At 29.6% G+C, this 21,019-nt stretch overlaps 1 protein-coding gene across 1 annotated transcript; it reads right to left on the bottom strand.

Annotated features, from left to right (window-relative positions):
• Positions 1-854: 854 nt before the first annotated feature.
• LOC113380700 lies at positions 855-17,401 on the bottom strand. Its single transcript, XM_026619840.1, has 7 exons — positions 16,837-17,401; positions 16,056-16,698; positions 15,715-16,001; positions 14,295-15,621; positions 2,602-3,167; positions 1,918-2,187; positions 855-859 (listed from the first exon to the last, which is right to left on the bottom strand). The coding sequence occupies exons 1-7, from the start codon at positions 17,399-17,401 to the stop codon at positions 855-857; spliced, it is 3,663 nt and encodes a 1,220-aa protein (XP_026475625.1).
• Positions 17,402-21,019: the final 3,618 nt, after the last annotated feature.

Raw genomic sequence — 21,019 nt, forward strand, 5'->3', positions numbered from 1 at the left:
TTTTTTATGTTATGTCCTCATGGAATAAGACTTTTCTTAGAGAATAAATGTGTCATGGAATATAATAAATTTATATTGAATCTCGTTGAAGACAAAATAATATCTACTGCCACGGATATTTATGTAGGTTGCCATGCGACAGATCAACAATCATACATTCGTCAGCAGTTTCACAAAAATCGGTTATTGATACCGGGGGTTTGCCGTATGAAATAATTTTAGTTCTGAATAAATTTTGCATAATAACAACTAATATTGATGTGAGTGATGGCTTAGCTAATGGTTGTGTAGGAAAATTAGTGTACATAGAACGTGGCGATAATGATGAACTTCTACGTTTATGGTTTGAATTTCCTGGTAAGATAGGTAACAAAATTAGGAAAAAAGCTGCACATCATATTCAAACTCTTAATATCAGTAGGACAGCTGTGCCGATTCTCAGGAAATCATATTTGTCAAAAGAAATCATTTTCCTTTAGTGTCTGCTTGTGCACTCACAATACACAAATCACAAGGTGGTACTTTTGATAAAATTGTATATGAATACAATAAAACACTGGTAATAAATAAAATAAAGAATAACATTAACCAAACACACAATTTAAAATATAAGATGATTTATTTGCTGGATGTGGTCTCCTTGAAGTACAAAATGGAACAGGACGTACATAAACACAATAAGCCTAATCGCATAGTCATAGCATACTTCACTCTGTATTACAAAGATAAGACCCGCGCGAAATTTGAATACACAAATACTTTTGTCCATATTCCCGGGCGATGCAAAGCATCCAAAATTTTACATTATTAACATTAATTAGGAATATTACATTAACATTTATCAAAATTGTAACTTAACCTAAAATACATAACATAAATGAATAATTTGATCGTAATCTCAATTTGATGCACATATTTTCGAAGAGTGGACTGTATAAAAATAATAATAGTAATCAATAATAATTCATTTTAAAGTATATATCATAATTGAGTAAAATCTATTCTAACATTCTAAAAATACATTATTTAACTTCAATTTATAAGATGGAATTTCACATATTTATTCTATTGGAAGAGGTACAATTTTAGTTAAATATTTTTATTCTAAATATTGATTTGACCATTTTTCTAAAATTGATCATGCATGGTCGTAATCTTTATAAATTTTTAATTTATTTGCACACCAATTAGGATTGTATATTCTGGTACAGGAGTCATTATATCACCTATACAAAAAAATGACTGGGGGATAAATATGACGCATCTGTGCTGTCATCTGACATACTTAATACAGGACGTGAATTCAATACTGCCTCGACCTGTGCAAGTAATGTAACATATTCCTCGTAAGTTTAACAACCCAATCACTCTACGCAAATATGATTTCATTATTTTTTATCGACCCCCTCCCATAAACCGCCAAAGTGTGGAGCATATGTAGGTGTAAATTGCCAAATAAAAACTAATTGTGTAACGGCTGAACTTAAAGGTTTTAATTTAGAATATAAGTTCTGATCAGTTCCGAAGTCATCCATAATACTTCCGAAACTCTCTTGTTGTTGGTGACGCGTAAAAAAATAATATTTTTAAAGAATTATGAATTTCATTCATAGTTAAATATTTTAAATATTCTTTATTGGATTTATATTTGGCAACCATCTTAAAATGAAGGCAACTACTCTAAATAACGTGGGCAAATTTGAAAAAACGATAGTAGAATCGCTCCATAAAAACGACTTATTAATTTGATATCGACATTAGTACATACATATTTATATAATTTTAGATAATAAAGGTGCAGCACACAGTTCAGAGAGGCGGGTAATGTAATATTCTTTACTGGTGCTACCCTAGATTTAGCGCATAATAAATTGGTAAATGTAGTTTTATTAGAGTAAAAAATTTTAATATATATACATGCGCCATATGCAGATAGAGATGCATCTGCAAACCCGTGGCATTCTATCTCAGAAATAGATAAATGTTTCAAAATGCACCGCAGTATAGAAATATTTTTTAAATTTGGTAACAATTCCTGCACTAACATTTTCCCCACAATTGTAATAGGAGCTATTAGCCCCAATGGATCAAATATTTGTACAATTGTGGCCAACATTACTCTTTTCGTAATATTGGTTTCCGATAAGTTGGACGGAGAAGAAATTTTAAAAGTATCATTCATAAGATCTAAAAACAAGCCTAAAGTTTCAATTAAACTTTTGTCATCCGTAAAAAATAAATTTAAGATTTTCCGTTTTGAAACTGGTATCTTATTTAAAATAAACTTATTATTACTATTAAAGTTAACCGTCTTTATAGACACTTCATCACAAATATTTTCTAACACATTTGTTCGTTGTTCAATGAATTTAAAAATTTCAGATATTGTAGGTAATGTTTTTGTAGATTTAGCTAAATGCCATGCTATTTTAATATTATAATCTAACCTTTTGTTTAACAACAATAAAAGAATTAAATCCCAATGCTTTGCTTCCTCGAACATAGCAATGAGTGATTGGTAATGAAATCTATTAATATTTAAAAATTGTTTCAATGAATCGTGTGTACTTTTATTTATATAAGGAATAGAATCTATAGCACCTGAGTGATTATTAATAATCAAAAATTTATTATTATAAGTTTCAAAAGGTAAATCATAAGCGACCTTATGGTTATCGTTAGTCAAACTTAATGAAGAAATGAAATTAGAAGCTGGTGGAGTTAACGCTCCTTTCAAATAATGTAGTTTCTGAACCGGGCTTAATTTATCATTATTATGTATTGGTGATTCATAAATATCTTTAAAGGAAAGCCATTGACTAGTGTCACCGTTAAATCTAGGTAGAGAGATTACTGGCAATTTTACATCTAACGTTGCTTCACTCTTTAGCCCTTGTTCAACTTTTACAACAAACTTACTTATATGTTGTTCCAACGAAGCTAATAGTGATAAGCTGAGATCATAAAATTTGTCATATTCATTTGTGAATTCTCCTGGACTATGCCTTTCCAATACACCATATAATAGGTCAAGTTTCTCCATGTATTCATTTAACTTTGTTTTCCTTACACTAAATTCAGAAACATTAGTTACATTACTTGCAGCAGTTATAAATTTTTGAAAGCGTTCAATATGCTTTTTAACAATGGCAAATTGTAATAAAACTCTATTGATATCAGTCATTTTAAATAATGGGTAATATAATGACTTTACAAGGTGGAATTGTACACTTTGATAAAACGTATACGATATATCTTTACGATAACAAAACTTTAAGTAATGGTTAATATAATGACTTTAAAAGTGGAATTGTACACTTCAAAGCAATTTATACAATATATCTTTACAATAACAAAATTTTAAGTAATGGTTAATATAATGACTTTAAAAGTGGAATTGTACACTTCAAAGCAATTTATACAATATATCTTTACGATAACAAAATTTTAAGTAATGGTTAATATAATGACTTTAAAAGTGGAATTGTACACTTCAAAGCAATTTATACAATATATCTTTACGATAACAAAATTGAGGTAATAATTTGAACAATAGTAATTTACAAAATATATGAAAGAAAATATAAAAATGAGTATATAATATAGACTCAGCAACAGGTTGTTACTTGAATACCTCGCTCTACCTCGTGTGCTGTCCAGAGAATCCCTGTGTATTGTCCAAAAAATTCCTGTGTGTGGTCAAAAATTCCAGTAAAACTTATCGTTCCTGAATTAATTTGTCCTCAGCAATGTATCCCGAGATATAGCACGTAGTAGTAACTCCAGATAGAGGTTATGTGTCAAATGGCTTGGCGGCGTCGTATAGCTTGTATAGTATAGGAATAACTTGCCAAATCCAACTCCAATTACACGAAAATGCTGTTCCCGATCATGAATTAAGCAGTGTTTTTAATATTCACCTAACTTGAATCCAAGAATGTATATTTCCAGTTTGTTGACCCACGTGTACAGCGTAAACAAAACTTGTATGTGTATTTATGGTTATGGTAATACTAAATATGCACTGATTTTAGATATCCGTGAGATGGACCAATTTTATGGTAATAAATAAAATAAAGAATAACATTAACCAAACACACAATTTAAAATATAAGATGATTTATTTGCTGGATGTGGTCTCCTTGAAGTACAAAATGGAACAGGACGTACATAAACACAATAAGCCTAATCGCATAGTCATAGCATACTTCACTCTGTATTACAAAGATAAGACCCGCGCGAAATTTGAATACACAAATACTTTTGTCCAAACACATAATCAGCAGCTTCTATATGTTGCATTATCACGAGTTACCAGCATTAATGGATTGTTCATCATTTCTAAAACAACGACAAAAAAATTTATAATGGTAGAAAACGGCCAGCAGGATTAATGGACTTACAAACTGAATTCCAAAGACTTTCAACTTGTAGATTAATAACACAAGAAGAAAAATTGAGTGAGATAATAAGTTTGAACGACATTTCATTGTTTTCGTTTAACTGCCAAAGTTTACGAGCTCATTTGCCTGATCTGCAAGATAAAGTGCTACAACGTTGTACGTTTTTGTTATTTTCGGAAACTTGGATTAATAATGAAGAACGAATTAATATTCAGAACTATTACTGTGTTACTCAATACAAACGATCAAACTCAAGAGCAGGTGGTGTAGCTGTCTATCATTCATGTTCAGATACTCTTCATAATGCGACTCCTATGCAGTTTCTTGCGCCAACAATATTACTGGACATTCCTAATGAAATTACACAAGTAGGTGATATTACACACACAGAATCAAACATTGATTATAGTCGTCCTTTAAATTTCTCCCAATAAAAACATATCAAATATTATTGAATTTCTTCATCAGCAGTTACTTCATTTTTCTAATGAGGGTGCAAAACTTTTAAACACTAATCACAACGAGATACCATTAATTCTTGCTGGAGATTTCAATGTCAAATTTCGTTCAGAAGAATCTCAACCATTATTTGATTTTTTAAATAATAAATTTAATTTAACAATGAATAATTCTCCATTTGATTCAACCACAAGGTATGGCTCGACTATTGATGCAGTTTTCTCCAGAAATGTACATAGTTTGCAAAGCAAAATTTATGTCTCTCATTTCAGTTATCACAAACCTATTATATCATATATGAAATATGATAGCAATTAATCTATCGCTGTTGTTTTAAACTGTGTTATTGATGTTATATGTGATTATTAATAAATGATTTTTAAAATTCAAATATGTTTTTTTATTTTTATCTTAATTGCCTACTCATACAATATTAAAAGTTTTACTTCAATCGCGTGTGATCCTTACGCGCACTCTTTTTTTTTTTTATTTTGTATTATTTTTGGATTCTTGTTCGAAACTCTACAAAATATATATATATATATATATATATATATACATGCACATGTATATGCACACCTACATACTCATAAATACATATGCACATATCTATATATTAATGTATCCACAATTATATACATGAACATATATGCAAGTGCATGTATATAGTGTACACACAAAAACATACATATAAGCACATATATGGATGTACATATTATTGTGTAACAATGCATTTCGTGCGGGTTTAATAAATAATCAAAGTACAAGGCCAGCGCACGAATGCGGAAGTACACATATGTCACGTCCTATACTAAATAAATAGAGTAGTTATCGTCCAGCAAAGGCAGTGATGTCTTAGTCAAAAGTCTAGCCTAGTGATGTCTTAGGAGAAAGTCGAGAGTATGTCTAGCACGAATCTATGCTTGTTTGTGATGTGAAGTTATTAAAGATTAATAAAGTTAAAGTCAAAATTAGATTCAGTGTTTGTATTCTACTTTGCGTAAAGACTCTTTCAGCCTATACCAATATAAAGTGCTCACGGTTCTGAGGAGACTCTTACCAGTGTTGTTATTTTCTATTATAAACTATAAGCTCTGCCCACGACACCAAGAAAAGGTTGGAAGGATCTAGCACCCCTTTGGAGAGTGAATCAATCTACATTTGGAACCCAACCCAATCCAATCAGCACCCCAACAACATCTCATAACATTTCAATATATTATAACATATATACATGTATATATATATATCTTCTATATATATAAAAATAAGTCGGGTTTTCCTTCCTGACGAAATAACTCCAGAACGCATGAACCGATTTCGACAATTTTGCATTCGTTAGAAAGATTTCGGGCTCCGCAAGGTTTATAGCTAAGAAAATTAGTGGTGCATGGCATCGTGCCCTGATGCAAATTGCTGAAAGTTTACGCACCGTAATTAAAAATTCGAGTAATAAAAATAATCAATTATTGTTTTAAATAATTTCAAATAGATTATCTTCTATATATATGAAAATAGGTCGGGTTTTTCTTCCTGACGAAATAATTCCAGAACGCATAAACCGATTTCGACATTTTTGCATTCGTTGGAAAGGTCTCGGGCTCCGCAAGGTTTATAGCTAAGAAAATTAATTGTGCATGTCATCGTGCCTTAATGCAAGCTACTGGAACTTCACGCACCGTAATTAAAAATTCGAGTAATGACATTAGTGAGTATTATCAGAATTATGCTTGGTTAAGTCAACGAGCAATTCTTGCCGCAAAGGATAATGATGTACACGCACTGAATTCACGCACGCACCATTCAATCAAAAATTGCTGGCGATTTGGTGACATACCAATGATTCCGACTGGTCTTCCGTTTGACTTCAAACGATTGCAATTTCCAGTTCGCCTTGCGTTCGCAATAACAAGTCGCAAGGCCAACCGCTTAGTGTTTGCGGGATAAATTTCAAATAGATTACTTAGAAAATCATTGTTTTTCACATGGGCAGTTATACGTTGCCTGTTCACGAGTTGGAAAACCATCCGCTTTGTTTGTGTTAACGTCAGACAAAAAAAACAAAAAATGTGGTTTACCAAAGAGCACTTCAATGAAACGGCTAATTTGCGGATTCACTTTCATTTACTTAGAGAAGTACAACTAAAAAACACTTCATTTTTGTAATCGAAATAAATTCATTATTGTTGTATAATAAAATCAAATTTTTCCTTTTCAAATATAAAACAAACAAAAAATTTCTTCATCTTTCTCACGAAACCATCTGGTGGCGAAACGGAGTTCGTCGGGTTTGCTAGTATATATATATATATATATATACATATTCAAAAATTATTAGGATTAATTGTTTTTAATCAGGTTTAAAAAATTTAGATATGAGTCATGAATAATATAGTGATCTGATCTTTTATTAACACTATTTGACGAATTCAAAAAGATTAAACTGCTTTCAGAAAAAAGTCTTTTAAAAGTACAATCCTCTCTATATAAAATATTGGGTTCAAAGGTGAAATTATGTGAGTTTTCGATGGAATGCTGAACAAGAGTACTTTGGAAATTTCGGCTTTTATGATGAGTGACGCTTAATTCGTGTTGTCTCATTCTCTTATGAATGTATTGCGATGTTTGGCCAATTTTTGCAAGGGATGGAATAAACTATGTTAGTATTGAATTTAGGAGGGGTGGTGGATTTAATTTTTGAAAACATTTCTTTAAAAGAATATAGAGCTGTTCCTGAAATGAAAATATTTTCTTCTTTGAGTAATTTGGCAAAATAATCAAATAAGCCTTCAAAGTTTAAGTCTTGTGTAGTCGTAACATCTACAAATATCTTCCAAAAAAATCGAGTGTTTTTAACAACAAAAAATATTAGTGATAAATTATTACAGGTAAATAATTTTTGCTTCTCAATTTTATATAAAACCTTTTTTAGTTAATTTTTATTACTCTTTACCCCGGTACATAATCCATTCCTTTATAAAAAAAAATTTTCTAATTAATCTGTATTGACCATCGTTAATTAATGTTAATCAATATTTTAAAAAACATTGTATTTGACAGAATAAACCTGATGATGGAACTGTTCCGAAGTTCCGAGTTCCGAAACGTCGTATTAAACATCTTCAAAAAACAAATTGTTTTTTATTATTGGATTTACTGTTCGGAAAAGAAACAATCAATATATATATATATATATATATATATATATATATATATATATATATATATATATATATACTAGTTAATTTAATATTCCATCTACCTCATGATATATATGTATATATATATATATATATTATATGAGGTAGATGGAATATTAAATTAACTATAGTTATTATTTTATTTATTTATGGTTATACATTTATTACAGATGAAATAGATACGGAATTTGGAAATAAATACGAGATTAACTCCGATTAGAACTTAAGTGCAATCCAGTTCTTGAAAAATAATAAATTATTATTCAAGTTATTGGGACAAAAGAAGAGATTTTCGACACAAAAATAAAAATGAAATCGACCATAAAGATTACAATGATGAATAAGAAAAATCTTATATAAATTTATGTATTTTCATGTTTTTCTTATTTTTAACTTCCCGTAGGGCAAGTTATAGTAATCGCAAAAAAATCGAAAATGAAAATTTTTGCATTTCTCGACGGTTCAAAGGTTTCTGAATATTTTGGCATACCTTAGAAAAAATGGATGTATGTGTGTGTGTGTGTGTGTGTATGTATGTGCGGACACAAATTTTCGTCGACGATTTCGGGAACACCGATCAACCGATTTCAATAATTCAAAAAACATTCGATTCGTATTGATAAGGAAACGTGCTGATTAGTTTTTGGCGAAGTCAGGTCCAGCCGTTCCGAAGATACGGGACAAAAAGTGGCGAAAACGGTAACTCAGTTTTTAAGAGAACGGAGCGTCCGATTTTAATAATTCAAAAAACATTTTACTTGTATTGACAAGGTGAAGAACCGATCAAATTTTCATAAAGGCAGGTCTGGCGGTTTCGGAGATCTAATGAAAAAAGTGAAAAAATGAGCCATTTGTCGGTCAGAAATGATCATTAGACATATGCACATCAAATTATCAGATATTTTATTGAGATTTTAACAATAAGTATAATTTTGGTTTACATTCCTATGGGTTCCGTACCAACGCGGCGCTTACGCGGTTTGATATTTCGTCTTTATGCAGTTAAAGTAGTACGATTGCTTCGAAAAAAAGTTTAGATCTTTCAAAATATGTCAAAATAAAGAAAACATTTTTTTAAAAAAAAAAAATTAAAAAAAAATAAAATTAAAAAAAAAAAATTCTTTAAAAATAGTAATTTTTTGTCTAATTGTTTGTCAAAAATCTTATTTTTTCGAAGTAAATTTTTTTCAAAAATGTTAATCTTTTTTAAAAAAATAATAATTTTTGGTACGGGAAGTTCCAGCAATTTGCCTTAAGGCACGATGCCCTAATTGCCTTAAGACAGAATTCCACTTACAGCTAGTTGTGTATATATCTGTACATTTTATTCTATAATAACTATCATATATAATATTACTATTATTGTCAACAATAGAATGAATACAAAAATTTAATATATGTATTTTTTTTATTGGGCAATATCAATTATTATTTTCAGGGCCACATGATAATTTTGAAATAAGGGCCAAGCTCGATATTGTTATAGGGACCATTTACGGTTACCGAGTAGGGGCCGGAACAGTTCGCCGTACTTGAACCGGATCCGGCAAGGCGTTACCAAACGCATATGGGCCGAGTAGGGCTGCCGGATCGGGACCCTACTTAATTTTGGGCCAGCCCTATTACGTGCCCTATTTAAATTTCCGCTCGGGTTCTTCTACTAAAACTATTTCTGGATCTTTAATGGAACGCAAGGAATAAACAACAGGAATTGTTTCCTCATGTCGGGGATGTACAATAAAATTGATTGATTTCGTTTTAACAATTGGAACCATTTAAGGAAGTGTTGTAAAATATTTTTAGACCATGTCCTACATTTATTATAAAAATTCATGTTCTCATGCATTGTAGTCATATTGTAGCCCAGAAAGTATTTTTTTTAACACGTTCGCGCCGGCGCTGGTCACCGGTGACCCACACTAAACTGTCTCATCGGGCGGCGCGGGTCACCGGTGACCCACACTAAACTGTCATTAAAACATTTATTTTTAATAATAATTATAATCAAAAATGTATCAGAACTATAAGTTTTGTTCAATAACAAACATAATAATACAGTATTATACAAAAAATTCAAATACGGTTAAAATAACATAAGATCTAATATTGTTTTATTTATAACTGCATTATTTATTGTTTTTTGTGTAATTTGTTAAAACATTCCAAGCAATTCACTTATTTCCATATCCATGTTATCCATTTTTTGTGAGGGTAAAAATTAAAAAAACATTCTAATCACCTTTCTAATTATATTTACTGTCGGAAATTTGTGGTCAGAATGAAAAAAACGGCACGAGTTACAAAACTTGCACAATAAGATCTCACTGTACTGCAGAGCAAATAATCACGCGCCGCCAGATGAAGCGCGATGTTCATTTCAGCGCCGCCTCATAACAAAACAAACGAAAATCGGCCCCGGCGTGAACGTGTTAAATATAAATGAAGTTTTATCAAGCTTCTTTTTTTATAGAAAAATGTCTCATTTAAAATTTACCATTTGGATTCACAAGTTTAAGCGAAAGGGTTTTTCGTATGGTTTTACTGATCAAATCATGATCTTTTTCATTATTTATTTATTTTCAAATTTAATGTTTTCTTTTAAATTTGAACCTAGAACAATTGTTTTCTTAAGAAAATTTAAAGGGTATGTTTGTAATACTAAAGTAGTTGTTTTTTAATACATGTTTACGAATATAACTAAAATGCATACTTATAACAAAATTGTCATTTTTAAAATTTTATCTCTAAGTTTAGGCTAGTAACTTCCGAAACGGCTGGACCGATTTTGATGTTTTTTTGACAAGTAGCCGAATTTAATTGTATTCGAGATTTCGTTTGCGTGAAATTTAAAATAAAACTAGTGGTGATTGATGGCATTTTCTGTCTTGAGGCAAATTGCTGGAACTACCCGTACGGAATTAAAATTTTGAAAAACCGAATTATTCTCGATACTCACAAAATTTTTTGGAAATTAAAGTAAAATATATTTTTCCCAAAATAATCATAATGTCAACAAAAGCAGATTTTTTTTTTGAAAAATTAAAATCGGATGCTTATTTCTCTCAAAAATTATCATTTTTTACACATTTAGCCGTGTATCTCCGAAATGGCTAGGCCTGCCTTTGCCAAAAACTAATAACCACTTCTCTCAATCATTACTAATGGAATGTTTTTTAGATCATTCCAATCGGATTCTCCGATATCTCAAAAACTCGATTTTTATTTTCTGCACTTTTTGCTCTTTATCTCCGTAACTGCTGGACCTGCCTTTGTCAGAAACTAATCAGCACATCTCCTTATCAATAGAAATCGAATGTTTTTTGAACTATTGAATCGGTTGATCCGTGCGCCCGAAAACGTGGACGAAAAATTGTATCCATACATTACATACATACACACAAACACACATCAATTTTTTCTGGGGTATGCCAAAATGTTGAGAAACCTCTGAAACGTGAAGATATGCAAAAAATTTTATTTTTGATTTTTGGTCCATTACTATAACTTATCTTACGGGAAGTTTTAAAAAAAAGTTGATTAGTTTGGTTTCTGCTTTATCTGATCTTATCTTAATTCAAAATATTTTAATAATCTTATAAATATTCTTACTTTATTGATCTTACAAATTTGTCTCCATTTTAATCCAAACTATCTTATTACATTTTTACTGTTTTTTTACCTTTATATAATAATTATAAATTAAGTACCCTGATTAATAATAATTAACTTCCAGTAGGAAAGAGAGGGAGAGAGAGAGAGAGAGAGGGAGTTATAGAAAGAAAGAGGAAGTGAGTAAGAGATAGCAAGAAAGAAAGTGTGAGAGAAAGCAAGAAAGAGAGTGAGAAAGAGAAAGCAAGAAATAGAGTGAGAAAGAGAAAGAGGAGAAGAAAAAAGAGAGATAAAGTTCTTGGTGCAATTTCTTTTTTCTATATTGAATTATAATTAACTTCTTGGAGAAAAATTCTATATTTCAAAATCTGATTTGTTAATTTTATGTTTTCTTGGCGTTTTAAGTCATTTTGAATCGTTTGAGACAAAATTGGAAAAATTATGTGTGTATGACAAAATTTGACCTATTGTCGACTCGAGAATGGTTAGTTTTAATAAATCGACAGCATTTTAATAAATCTTCAAGGCAAAATTGTACTTATACCTAGCTATAAATACGTTTATTCATTTAAGGTAGTAAATAATTAAAATGACGTTTTTAAGTTTTTTGCACTTGTATATAAAATATAGTGTATTTTTATCTATGTATGCGAATGTGTCCGTTTGTGTGTAATATTCACAATGTCCATATATCATTTTGTAGCTGACATAATAAAATACTTATGACTTCAATTTTAAAACAAGGAAATACGGTGTCGTTTATCTAAGTCACAATATCTCGGCTAAACACTTACCGATAATTATTACACGTACACACAAATATACAATTATATATACATGCATATATACATATTATATGTATACATATTATAGAAATGTTAAAAGAAATAAGTCAAATGTCCCATCGAATTATTTCAAGTATTCGTCAAAGCCAAACTAAAAATATATTCGAGTGAGTTGTTGACTCTAGGCATAGATTTCCGAAGGTGCCAACAAAATTCTAGGCCAAATAATTATGCCGTGTCGTAATTTTATAAAAATAAATTAAACTGTGCTATCAAAATAATAACAAGACTCTATACTTTCACCTAAAATGAAAAAACACGCCAGAAATTATACAAAAAATAAATAAATTTGAACTACCATCAACTCATTTGTTTATTTTCAATTGAATAGGCATGGTTTTATAATTATAAATTTTAAATTTTATTTTGGATATTTTTTATATCAACCGAAGTTATTGTTTGCAGAATTCTTATATATATATGCATTTTTTAAATATATTGCAAATTTGTCGAGTTGTATTACACAAATTACATTAGTAAAAAACAAATTACTTTGACTGAATTTGTAAATGAAAAGATTTCGAGCATGAAACGAGATTTTGATAACTTTTATGTTAATATTATTTGATAAAATATAATATGGTTTAAATACAATTAAATGCGGTATTTTTATTCAATTTATCCTATTAATTTAAATATGACGTTACATTAAACATTTCCAAGAAACAATTCTCCTCACCAGAACTACCAGAATAAATAAGTTCGTCGTATGGTAAGTGAATCATTCGAGTGAACAGAAAAAAATAGAAAATCATCCAAGTCAATTAGATATATTAGATAAATAGAGTAATTACAAAATAATATATAAATATATACTAAAAAAATAATTATTTTGATTATTAGGAGAAGTTCCAGAAAACTAGTAACAATTTGTAAATCCTAAATCTTGCAAGATCATTAAATGGAATAATAATTTCTAAAGAGAAGTATTTAGCTCTGTGTCTCCGAAGCCGCTGGGCCTACCTTTGCCAAAAACTAATAATGACTCCCCGTCATTACGAACTAAATGTTTTTTGAATCATACAAATCGGATGATCCGTTCTCTCAAAAACTCGATTTCTATTTTCTGCACTCTTTTCTCCGTGTCTCCGAAACGGCTGGACCTGCCTTTGCCAGAAACTAATCAGCTCTTCTCCTTATCAATAGGAATCGAATGTTTTTTGAACCATTCAAATCGGTTAATCCGTGCGCTTAAAAACGTGACTGGAAATTTGTATCACACACACACACACATCCATTTTTTCTGAGGTATGCCAAAATGTTCAGAAACCTTCAAAACGTCGAGAAATGCAAAAATTTTCAATTTCGATTTTCGGCCCATTACAATAACTTACCCTACGGGAAGTTAAAAAGAGGACTCTACTGACGAACAAAATAAATAGCAATCTAAAATCTACAAAATGGACTCTAGTGACGAGCAAACTTTAATTTTGATTAAATTTTTGATTTTTGTTTGTTGTGAGTTGCTTTTTGTTGTATTTTGATTTTTGATTTTTATGGAACAAAACAGGCTTTTATTTCTTTTTTTTTTTTTTATTTTTATTTTTATTGGCTTCCTCTTATTATACAATTAGCCATATAACATACATTTTAACTTAAATATTTTCTATATAATTTTAAATATACAAATTTATATTTTAATTTTTGATCTAACTAAAAATTCATATATTACTCTATAGCTATTCTTATTACAAATTAATAGATCTAAGTTAAACGGTTTGATAATATCTAAATTTCTATATATATAATTTAACATTCTTTTTCTGTTTTCTTCATACTTTTTACATTCCAGAATTATATGTTCCAGAGTACCTTCTTCCTCTCCACATTCACATATATCTGAATTTATCACTTTTATTCTATGCAAGTGTTTCGCATAGCTTCCGTGTTTGGTTCTTATCCTACTGATGGTGACAATAAAACTTCTTTCTTCATTTTTAAACTCTTCAAACCATGGTTTAAACGATAAACAGTCATTATATAATTTGTAATGCCTTCCTTTTCTTTGCGATGTTTCTCTCCATACTTCTTTCCATCTCTCCTCTGATTTAATTTTAATTTTCTTAATTATGTCACCATATAAGCATTTATTATATTCTTGTCCGCTTACACTTGCTGTTTTTGCCAGTTCATCAGCCTTTTCGTTTCCTTCCACACCTATATGACCTTGTACCCATCCAATATTTATGTTATTTCCAATCCCTGTAATTATCTCTATATCATTCAATATTTCAAAATATATTTTTTCTTCAAATTCTATTGTATTCATGAACTTCTCTAATTTATTTACACAACTTAAACTATCTGTTAAAATCATAGTTTTTTTATACTTATTTATTTTAGCTATTCTAACAGCTTCACGAATAGCTATTAGTTCTGCCGAATAAATAGAAATAAACTCCGGGAGTTTATAACATATGGGTATTTTTTCCTTTTCAATCCATATTGCACATCCAACTTTATGTGAAACATTATTTCTCGACCCATCCGTATATAAAATTATACTATTAGGTCCATCGTGTTCTATCCACTTTTTATACTCTTTTTTGACTACAATCGTTCTTTTATTATAATACAATTTTTCATAATATGGATGAACTCCATGGACTACGTTAAATTTCCTATAATCCTTTAAAAATTGAAAACTGCTTAGAATGTCTGGTACTTTTTTGTTTATCCAATATGTGCTCCTATCTATACATCTCCATATTTCCATCAGTTTGTAATTCAACACAGATTCATTATTTATCATGTTTTTCAAAATATATTTATCACATAAGAGCTTTCGTCTTATTTCTAATGGCATTTCTCCACTTTCCAATAATAATACATTTGTTGGCGTTGACTTCATTGCTCCTATACATATTCTAAGACATCGATATTGAATCTTGTCTAAATCTTGAATTTTTCTGCTGTTACTAAATATCCAAGAGCCATAATCTAATTTTGGTCGAATTAATACTCTATATAGGTTTAATGCTGAACTTGGATGTAAACCATTCCAAGTTTTATTTAACATTCTTAATATATTTATACTTTTTTCTGTCTTTTTTTCAATACTTTCTATATGTGTGTTGAATGCCAACTTTTGATCTAGATAAATTCCTAAAAATTTATTTATTTCTTGAACTTTTATATTATAATTTTTTGTTTGAATGCTTGTTGGGAAATTTCTTTTATTATGTCTAGTGAATATACCAATCGTACTTTTTTCTTCTGATAATGTTAAACCATTTTTGCTCAACCATAAATTGTATAAATCAATATTGTTTGTCATAATCTCCAAAGCATCTTTTAATGTTTTCCTTTCTACATAAATCACAACATCATCAGCATATTGTAAGATCTTTGTTCCAGGTACCCAAATTTTTTCTAAATCATAAGCATATAAAGCATATAATAAAGGACTCAGTATACCCCCTTGCGGAAGTCCTTTGTATAAGTATCTTTCATATTTTCTATCATTCATCTCTAAAACTATTTTTCTTTGGAAAACATTATAAATTATACTTCGTACAAAAATTAATGGCAAACCTAACTTTAATAATTTATCCATTAAAATATTAGGTATCACATTGTCATAAGCTCCCTTTATATCACTAAATAGTGCTACAACATATGTATTTCTAGAAAATGCCAAATATATGTCACTAATAAATATACTTAAATTATCCATTGTACTATGTTTTCTTCTGAAACCAAATTGAGTTCTTGGGAATATTTTATTATGTTCCAACCACCATTCTAGCCTCCTCTTTATCAATCTATCTTTTATCTTGGCTATGCACGAGCTTAAAGTTATTGGTCTATAGGCATCTATTTCATTTCTATTTATATTTGGTTTTCTTAATAAAATCACTTTATTAATATGCCAGTCATCAATTAATTCAGGCCTCTTCCAATATTTATTAATTATCTTTAGTAATATTTGTTTACCTTTCTCTGGAAGGTTTCTTAACATTGAATATTGAATATTATTTAATCCAGGCGCTGTATCCGTTCTTTTATTCCAGGTTTTTTCTAGTTCCCATTTTGTAAACGGTTTACTTAATAAATCATTTTCCATTTCCGCATACCCATTTAAATCTTCATCAATATTGTAACTAACTCCTGGTGGTGCTATTTTGTCTACTAGAACATCTAATACATCATCACTACATTTTGATACATTTCCCGATTCACCTATATTTAGCATAGATCTTACCATTTTGAATACTTTCCTAGCGGGCGTTTTAGGTTTTATATTATTTATATAATTATTCCAGCTTTCTCTTTTTTTCAATTTGAAAATTCTTCTTACTTTTGCCTTGAATCTATTACATTCCATAAAGTTTTCCCAGTTCGCATTATTTCTGTATTTTGCTTCTATTTCTCTTCGTTTTTTAATTAAATCCAAGCACTCATTATCAAACCACATTGGTCTTCTGGTTTTATTCCTCACCTTATTAATTTGTATACTGCTGTTAGCTGCACTATCAATCCAATCTAATAATTCACTATAACTAACTTCTGTTGTAGAATTATCTATCTTTTCGCATTTTTCTTCTATAACGGATTTATATTTATCCCAGTCTGCTCGTTTACAATTCCATTTTCTTACTGATGTATTTTTATATTTGTCATTTTTCACATTAAGTTCAACATGGATTGGAAAATGATCAGATCCCAGTGACTCCTTTTGCACTTCCCACTTTATCTTATTTATTATTTCTGATGAACATAAAGTTATATCAACCACCGTTTTTGTATTTTTGAATACCAGAGTCGGACTTCCATTGTTCACTAAATATAAATTGTTTTCTTCAATTGATTCCAATAGTTCATTACCATATCTATCACTATATGAGCAACCCCACGCATAATGGTGAACATTAAAATCTCCCATTATGATACAAGGTTTTGGGATTTTACAGAATAATCTATTCCATTGCTCTTTTGAAATATTCGTTTTTGGAACAACATACAATGATATCAAATAAATTTTTTCCTTATTAACGTTAACTTCTGCTGCACACATTTGACAATTATTATCTTCGACTGATTCAAAATTTATTTCATATTCCCTACTATCTATATTTTTATTTATAAATAATGCCGACCCTCCTTTATTATCGTTCCTATCTTTTCTTATACAATTATAATTTTTTAGATTATACTGCCTGTTCTTATTGAACCAGGTTTCTGATAATGCTATTATATCTAATTGTTTATTATATAACCACTCTTCTAAACTTTCTTTATTTGCATAAAACGATCTAATATTCCATTGCATTATTCTCATAATTTAATCCTTCTATATATAAAAAATAATAACAATAATTAATTAATTAATTTAACATTACTTAACCAAATAAACAAATAAATACAATAGAACCTTAACTATCTTCTTATTATTTCTTTTTCAATATATATTTATAATTTTTAAATTTTAAATTTTAAATTTATACCTACATACTCACACATTAATCTTTGCTAAATAAATAATTAATCAATTCCTTCAGAATATACCATTTCTAATGATTTTTTTCCACTACCTTTACCTAAACTTTCTAAAACTAATTCTAATTTTGTTTTTATCAAATTCATATTTTCTTCTTTATTTACATCTATCCCATATCTCTGATCCTCTAGTTTTTTAATTATATTCATAATATCACTTCTCAATTGTATCCTCCGTGCAGTTGATATTTCTCTAATCTCATTTCTTTTATTCCTTCTGTTTGAGTTAGTACTATCATTTCTTTCTACTAAATCTACCCCTGACCGATGTTCAAAATTTCTGTTGTAAAAATTTCTCATATTATTCCTATTATATGGCTTATTTATTCTCATTAACACTTCTTTGTCATAATATTCTTCTTTTTCCTTCCAACTTGATAGTATTTGATACCTATTACTACTTGATGTACTTGAATTCCGTGCAGTGGTATTAATGATTTCTGGGTAACTACTTTCATATGTTTTAAACTGATTGGTGTTACCAACTGCTTCAGCGTATCCATTGTTTTGCACTATCTTTCTTGTTTCGGAATATGTTATATTCTGCATTGCCATAATCTCTTTAATTTTTTTATTTTTTAAGTAAACCTCACAGCCTTTATCATCCGCTAGATGATTTCGATAACATAGACCGCATATCACTAATTCACTTTTACATACCTCCATTTTATGTTCCTCTGCACACTTTTTACAACGTATTTTACTTTTACATTGGGCCTGTACGTGACCATACCTCCAGCAATTGTGGCACTGTATTACTTTCTGAATAAATGGTTCAACCCTACAACTCACTGAATGTATATAAACTCTTTCCGGTAATTTATTACCTCTAAATACAATTTTGACTCGTTGTGATCTAACCTTTTTTGTTTCATTATTTCTACCCTTTAAACATTTAATTGCTAAAACTTCACAATCACTTCGAATACTGCTCAATATTTCTTTTTCATCTATTTCTGGGTCAATTTCAAAGATAATTCCCGATCTCATTAATTTGTGTCTAGGTATATATGCATTAATGTTAAATATTTCTAATAAATTTTCTCTTATTATTCTATTTGCACTCTTATAATTTTTCAATACTATATTTATTTTATTTTTACCGATTGATCTGATTTCTTCTATATCTTTACTCAAATTTATTAAATGTTTATGAAAGATTCTTCCTACTGCCATTGGGTGAAATCTTCCAATATTTTTATCTTTACTCTCAGCATGCACTATGAATGGGCCTTCATCCGTTTCTTGATAAAATTTCATTTCTTTAATAGTTTCCATGTCCTTTACACACATATTATACCAATTATTATTGTTTTCATTGTTTTCATTTACTACTGAATTATTATCACTAGTTTGATTTGCATTTGCCTCTTCAATTACATCTGCTTTTAACTTTTTATTTGTACTTTCCGATCTGTCATTTATTGAATTATTACCAGTCATTACATTATTTTCATTATAAATTCTATATGTTTCACCATCTTTCCTATTAATTATTCCCGATTTATCTCTAATATTAGTAGTATCATTTACCCAATGAATTTTGTCACCTTCTGTGACATAATATGTATTATTATCCCACTCCAATTCACTTTCACTACTTGTATTTATATCAACATCTGATAACGATTGTGACTCACCGCCACCCGGGTCAGGTGGCTCGGTATCCATAATAACCCGTTATAATTTCTTCTATTCACTACTATCAAAATTATACTATTAAATAAATATTTTGAACGATGTGCTCACTACGGCTGCCGAAACTCGACGGCTTTTATTTCAGAAATATCAAATTATAAGCAGTAAATAACCACATATAGACATTACCGTAAATGTATAGTATCCATACATGCATATGTAAATTAGTATTTAACTTTTATTATAATAATTATAAATTTATCACACGTTCCACATTTTGTATGATCAAAACTCGGCGATAACATTGTCTCCATTTTCGAAGACACCAACTTAAGGCGCAACTATCACAAATGATTTATGAATAACATGTTTCATTCTGAAAAATATTCAAATTATTCGAATATTCCAAGTGTGACAGTAGCTTACAATTTTCTTCGGGGAGTTCAAAGATCAAACTTCAACGAAACCCATGTTGCATGACGTTTAAAATAAATATGAAAATGAGTAAAATACTTATACTTATAATTACTTCATATGTAATGTAAAAGTAAAACTAGCTGTAAGTGGAATTCTGTCTTGAGGCTATTATGGCATCGTGCCTTAAGGCAAATTGCTGGAACTTCCCGTTGAATACTGAATGTTTTCAAATAGATTATTATAAATATTGTATCATTGTCTAATATAAAATAATAGAATAAAATCTGAAATATGTTCGATATACAAAAAACTAAAAAAAAAAAAAGAAAAAAAAAAAAAAAAAAAAAAATTTAAAATCAATTATTTTGTTAAGACAAGCAGAAAGTTCTTTGAATCATTTAAATCGGACGCTTAGTTCTCTCAAAAACTGCCATTTTTTACATATTTAGCTCCGTATCTTCGAAATGGCTGGGCATGCCTTTGCCAAAAACTGATAAACACTTCTCCCAATCATTACTAATTGAATGTTTTTTAGATCATTCAAATCGGATACTCCGTTCTTTCAAAAATTCGATTTCTATTTTCTGCACTCTTTGCTCCGTATCTCCGAAACGGCTGGACCTGCCTTTGCCAGAATCTAATCAGCTCTTTTCCCTATCAATAGGAATCGAATGTTTTTTGAACCATTCAAATCGGTTGATCCGTGCGCCCTAAAACGTGACTGGAAATTTGTATCCATACATACATACACACACACACACACACACACACACACATCCATTTTTTCTGAGGTATGCCAAAACGTTCAGAAACCTTCAAAACGTCGAGAAATGTAAAAATTTTCAATTCCGATTTTCGGCCCATTACAATAACTTACCCTAGGGGAAGTTAACAAGAAAACTAAATTTTTGGTAATTACTTTTATAACGAAGATTCCTAACGACATTCA

Source organism: Ctenocephalides felis, unplaced genomic scaffold (assembly GCF_003426905.1).
Source record: "Ctenocephalides felis isolate EL2017-DRISC unplaced genomic scaffold, ASM342690v1 CF-g0.4_SCAFFOLD_02321, whole genome shotgun sequence".
NCBI lineage: Eukaryota > Metazoa > Arthropoda > Insecta > Siphonaptera > Pulicidae > Ctenocephalides > Ctenocephalides felis.

Bases quoted from the DNA above. Each gene is read 5' to 3' on its own strand.
- LOC113380700 (XM_026619840.1), bottom strand. From the start codon at position 17,401: ATGGGAGATTTTAATGTTCACCATTATGCGTGGGGTTGCTCATATAGT. The intron at 3,168-14,294 runs GTATGAAGAAAA...TGATATCAATAG, and splicing joins ATAATTCTGGAATGTAAAAA to AGTTTTATTACAATTTGCCA. The intron at 2,188-2,601 runs GTGCTATAGATT...GCTTGTTTTTAG, and splicing joins GATTATTAATAATCACTCAG to ATCTTATGAATGATACTTTT.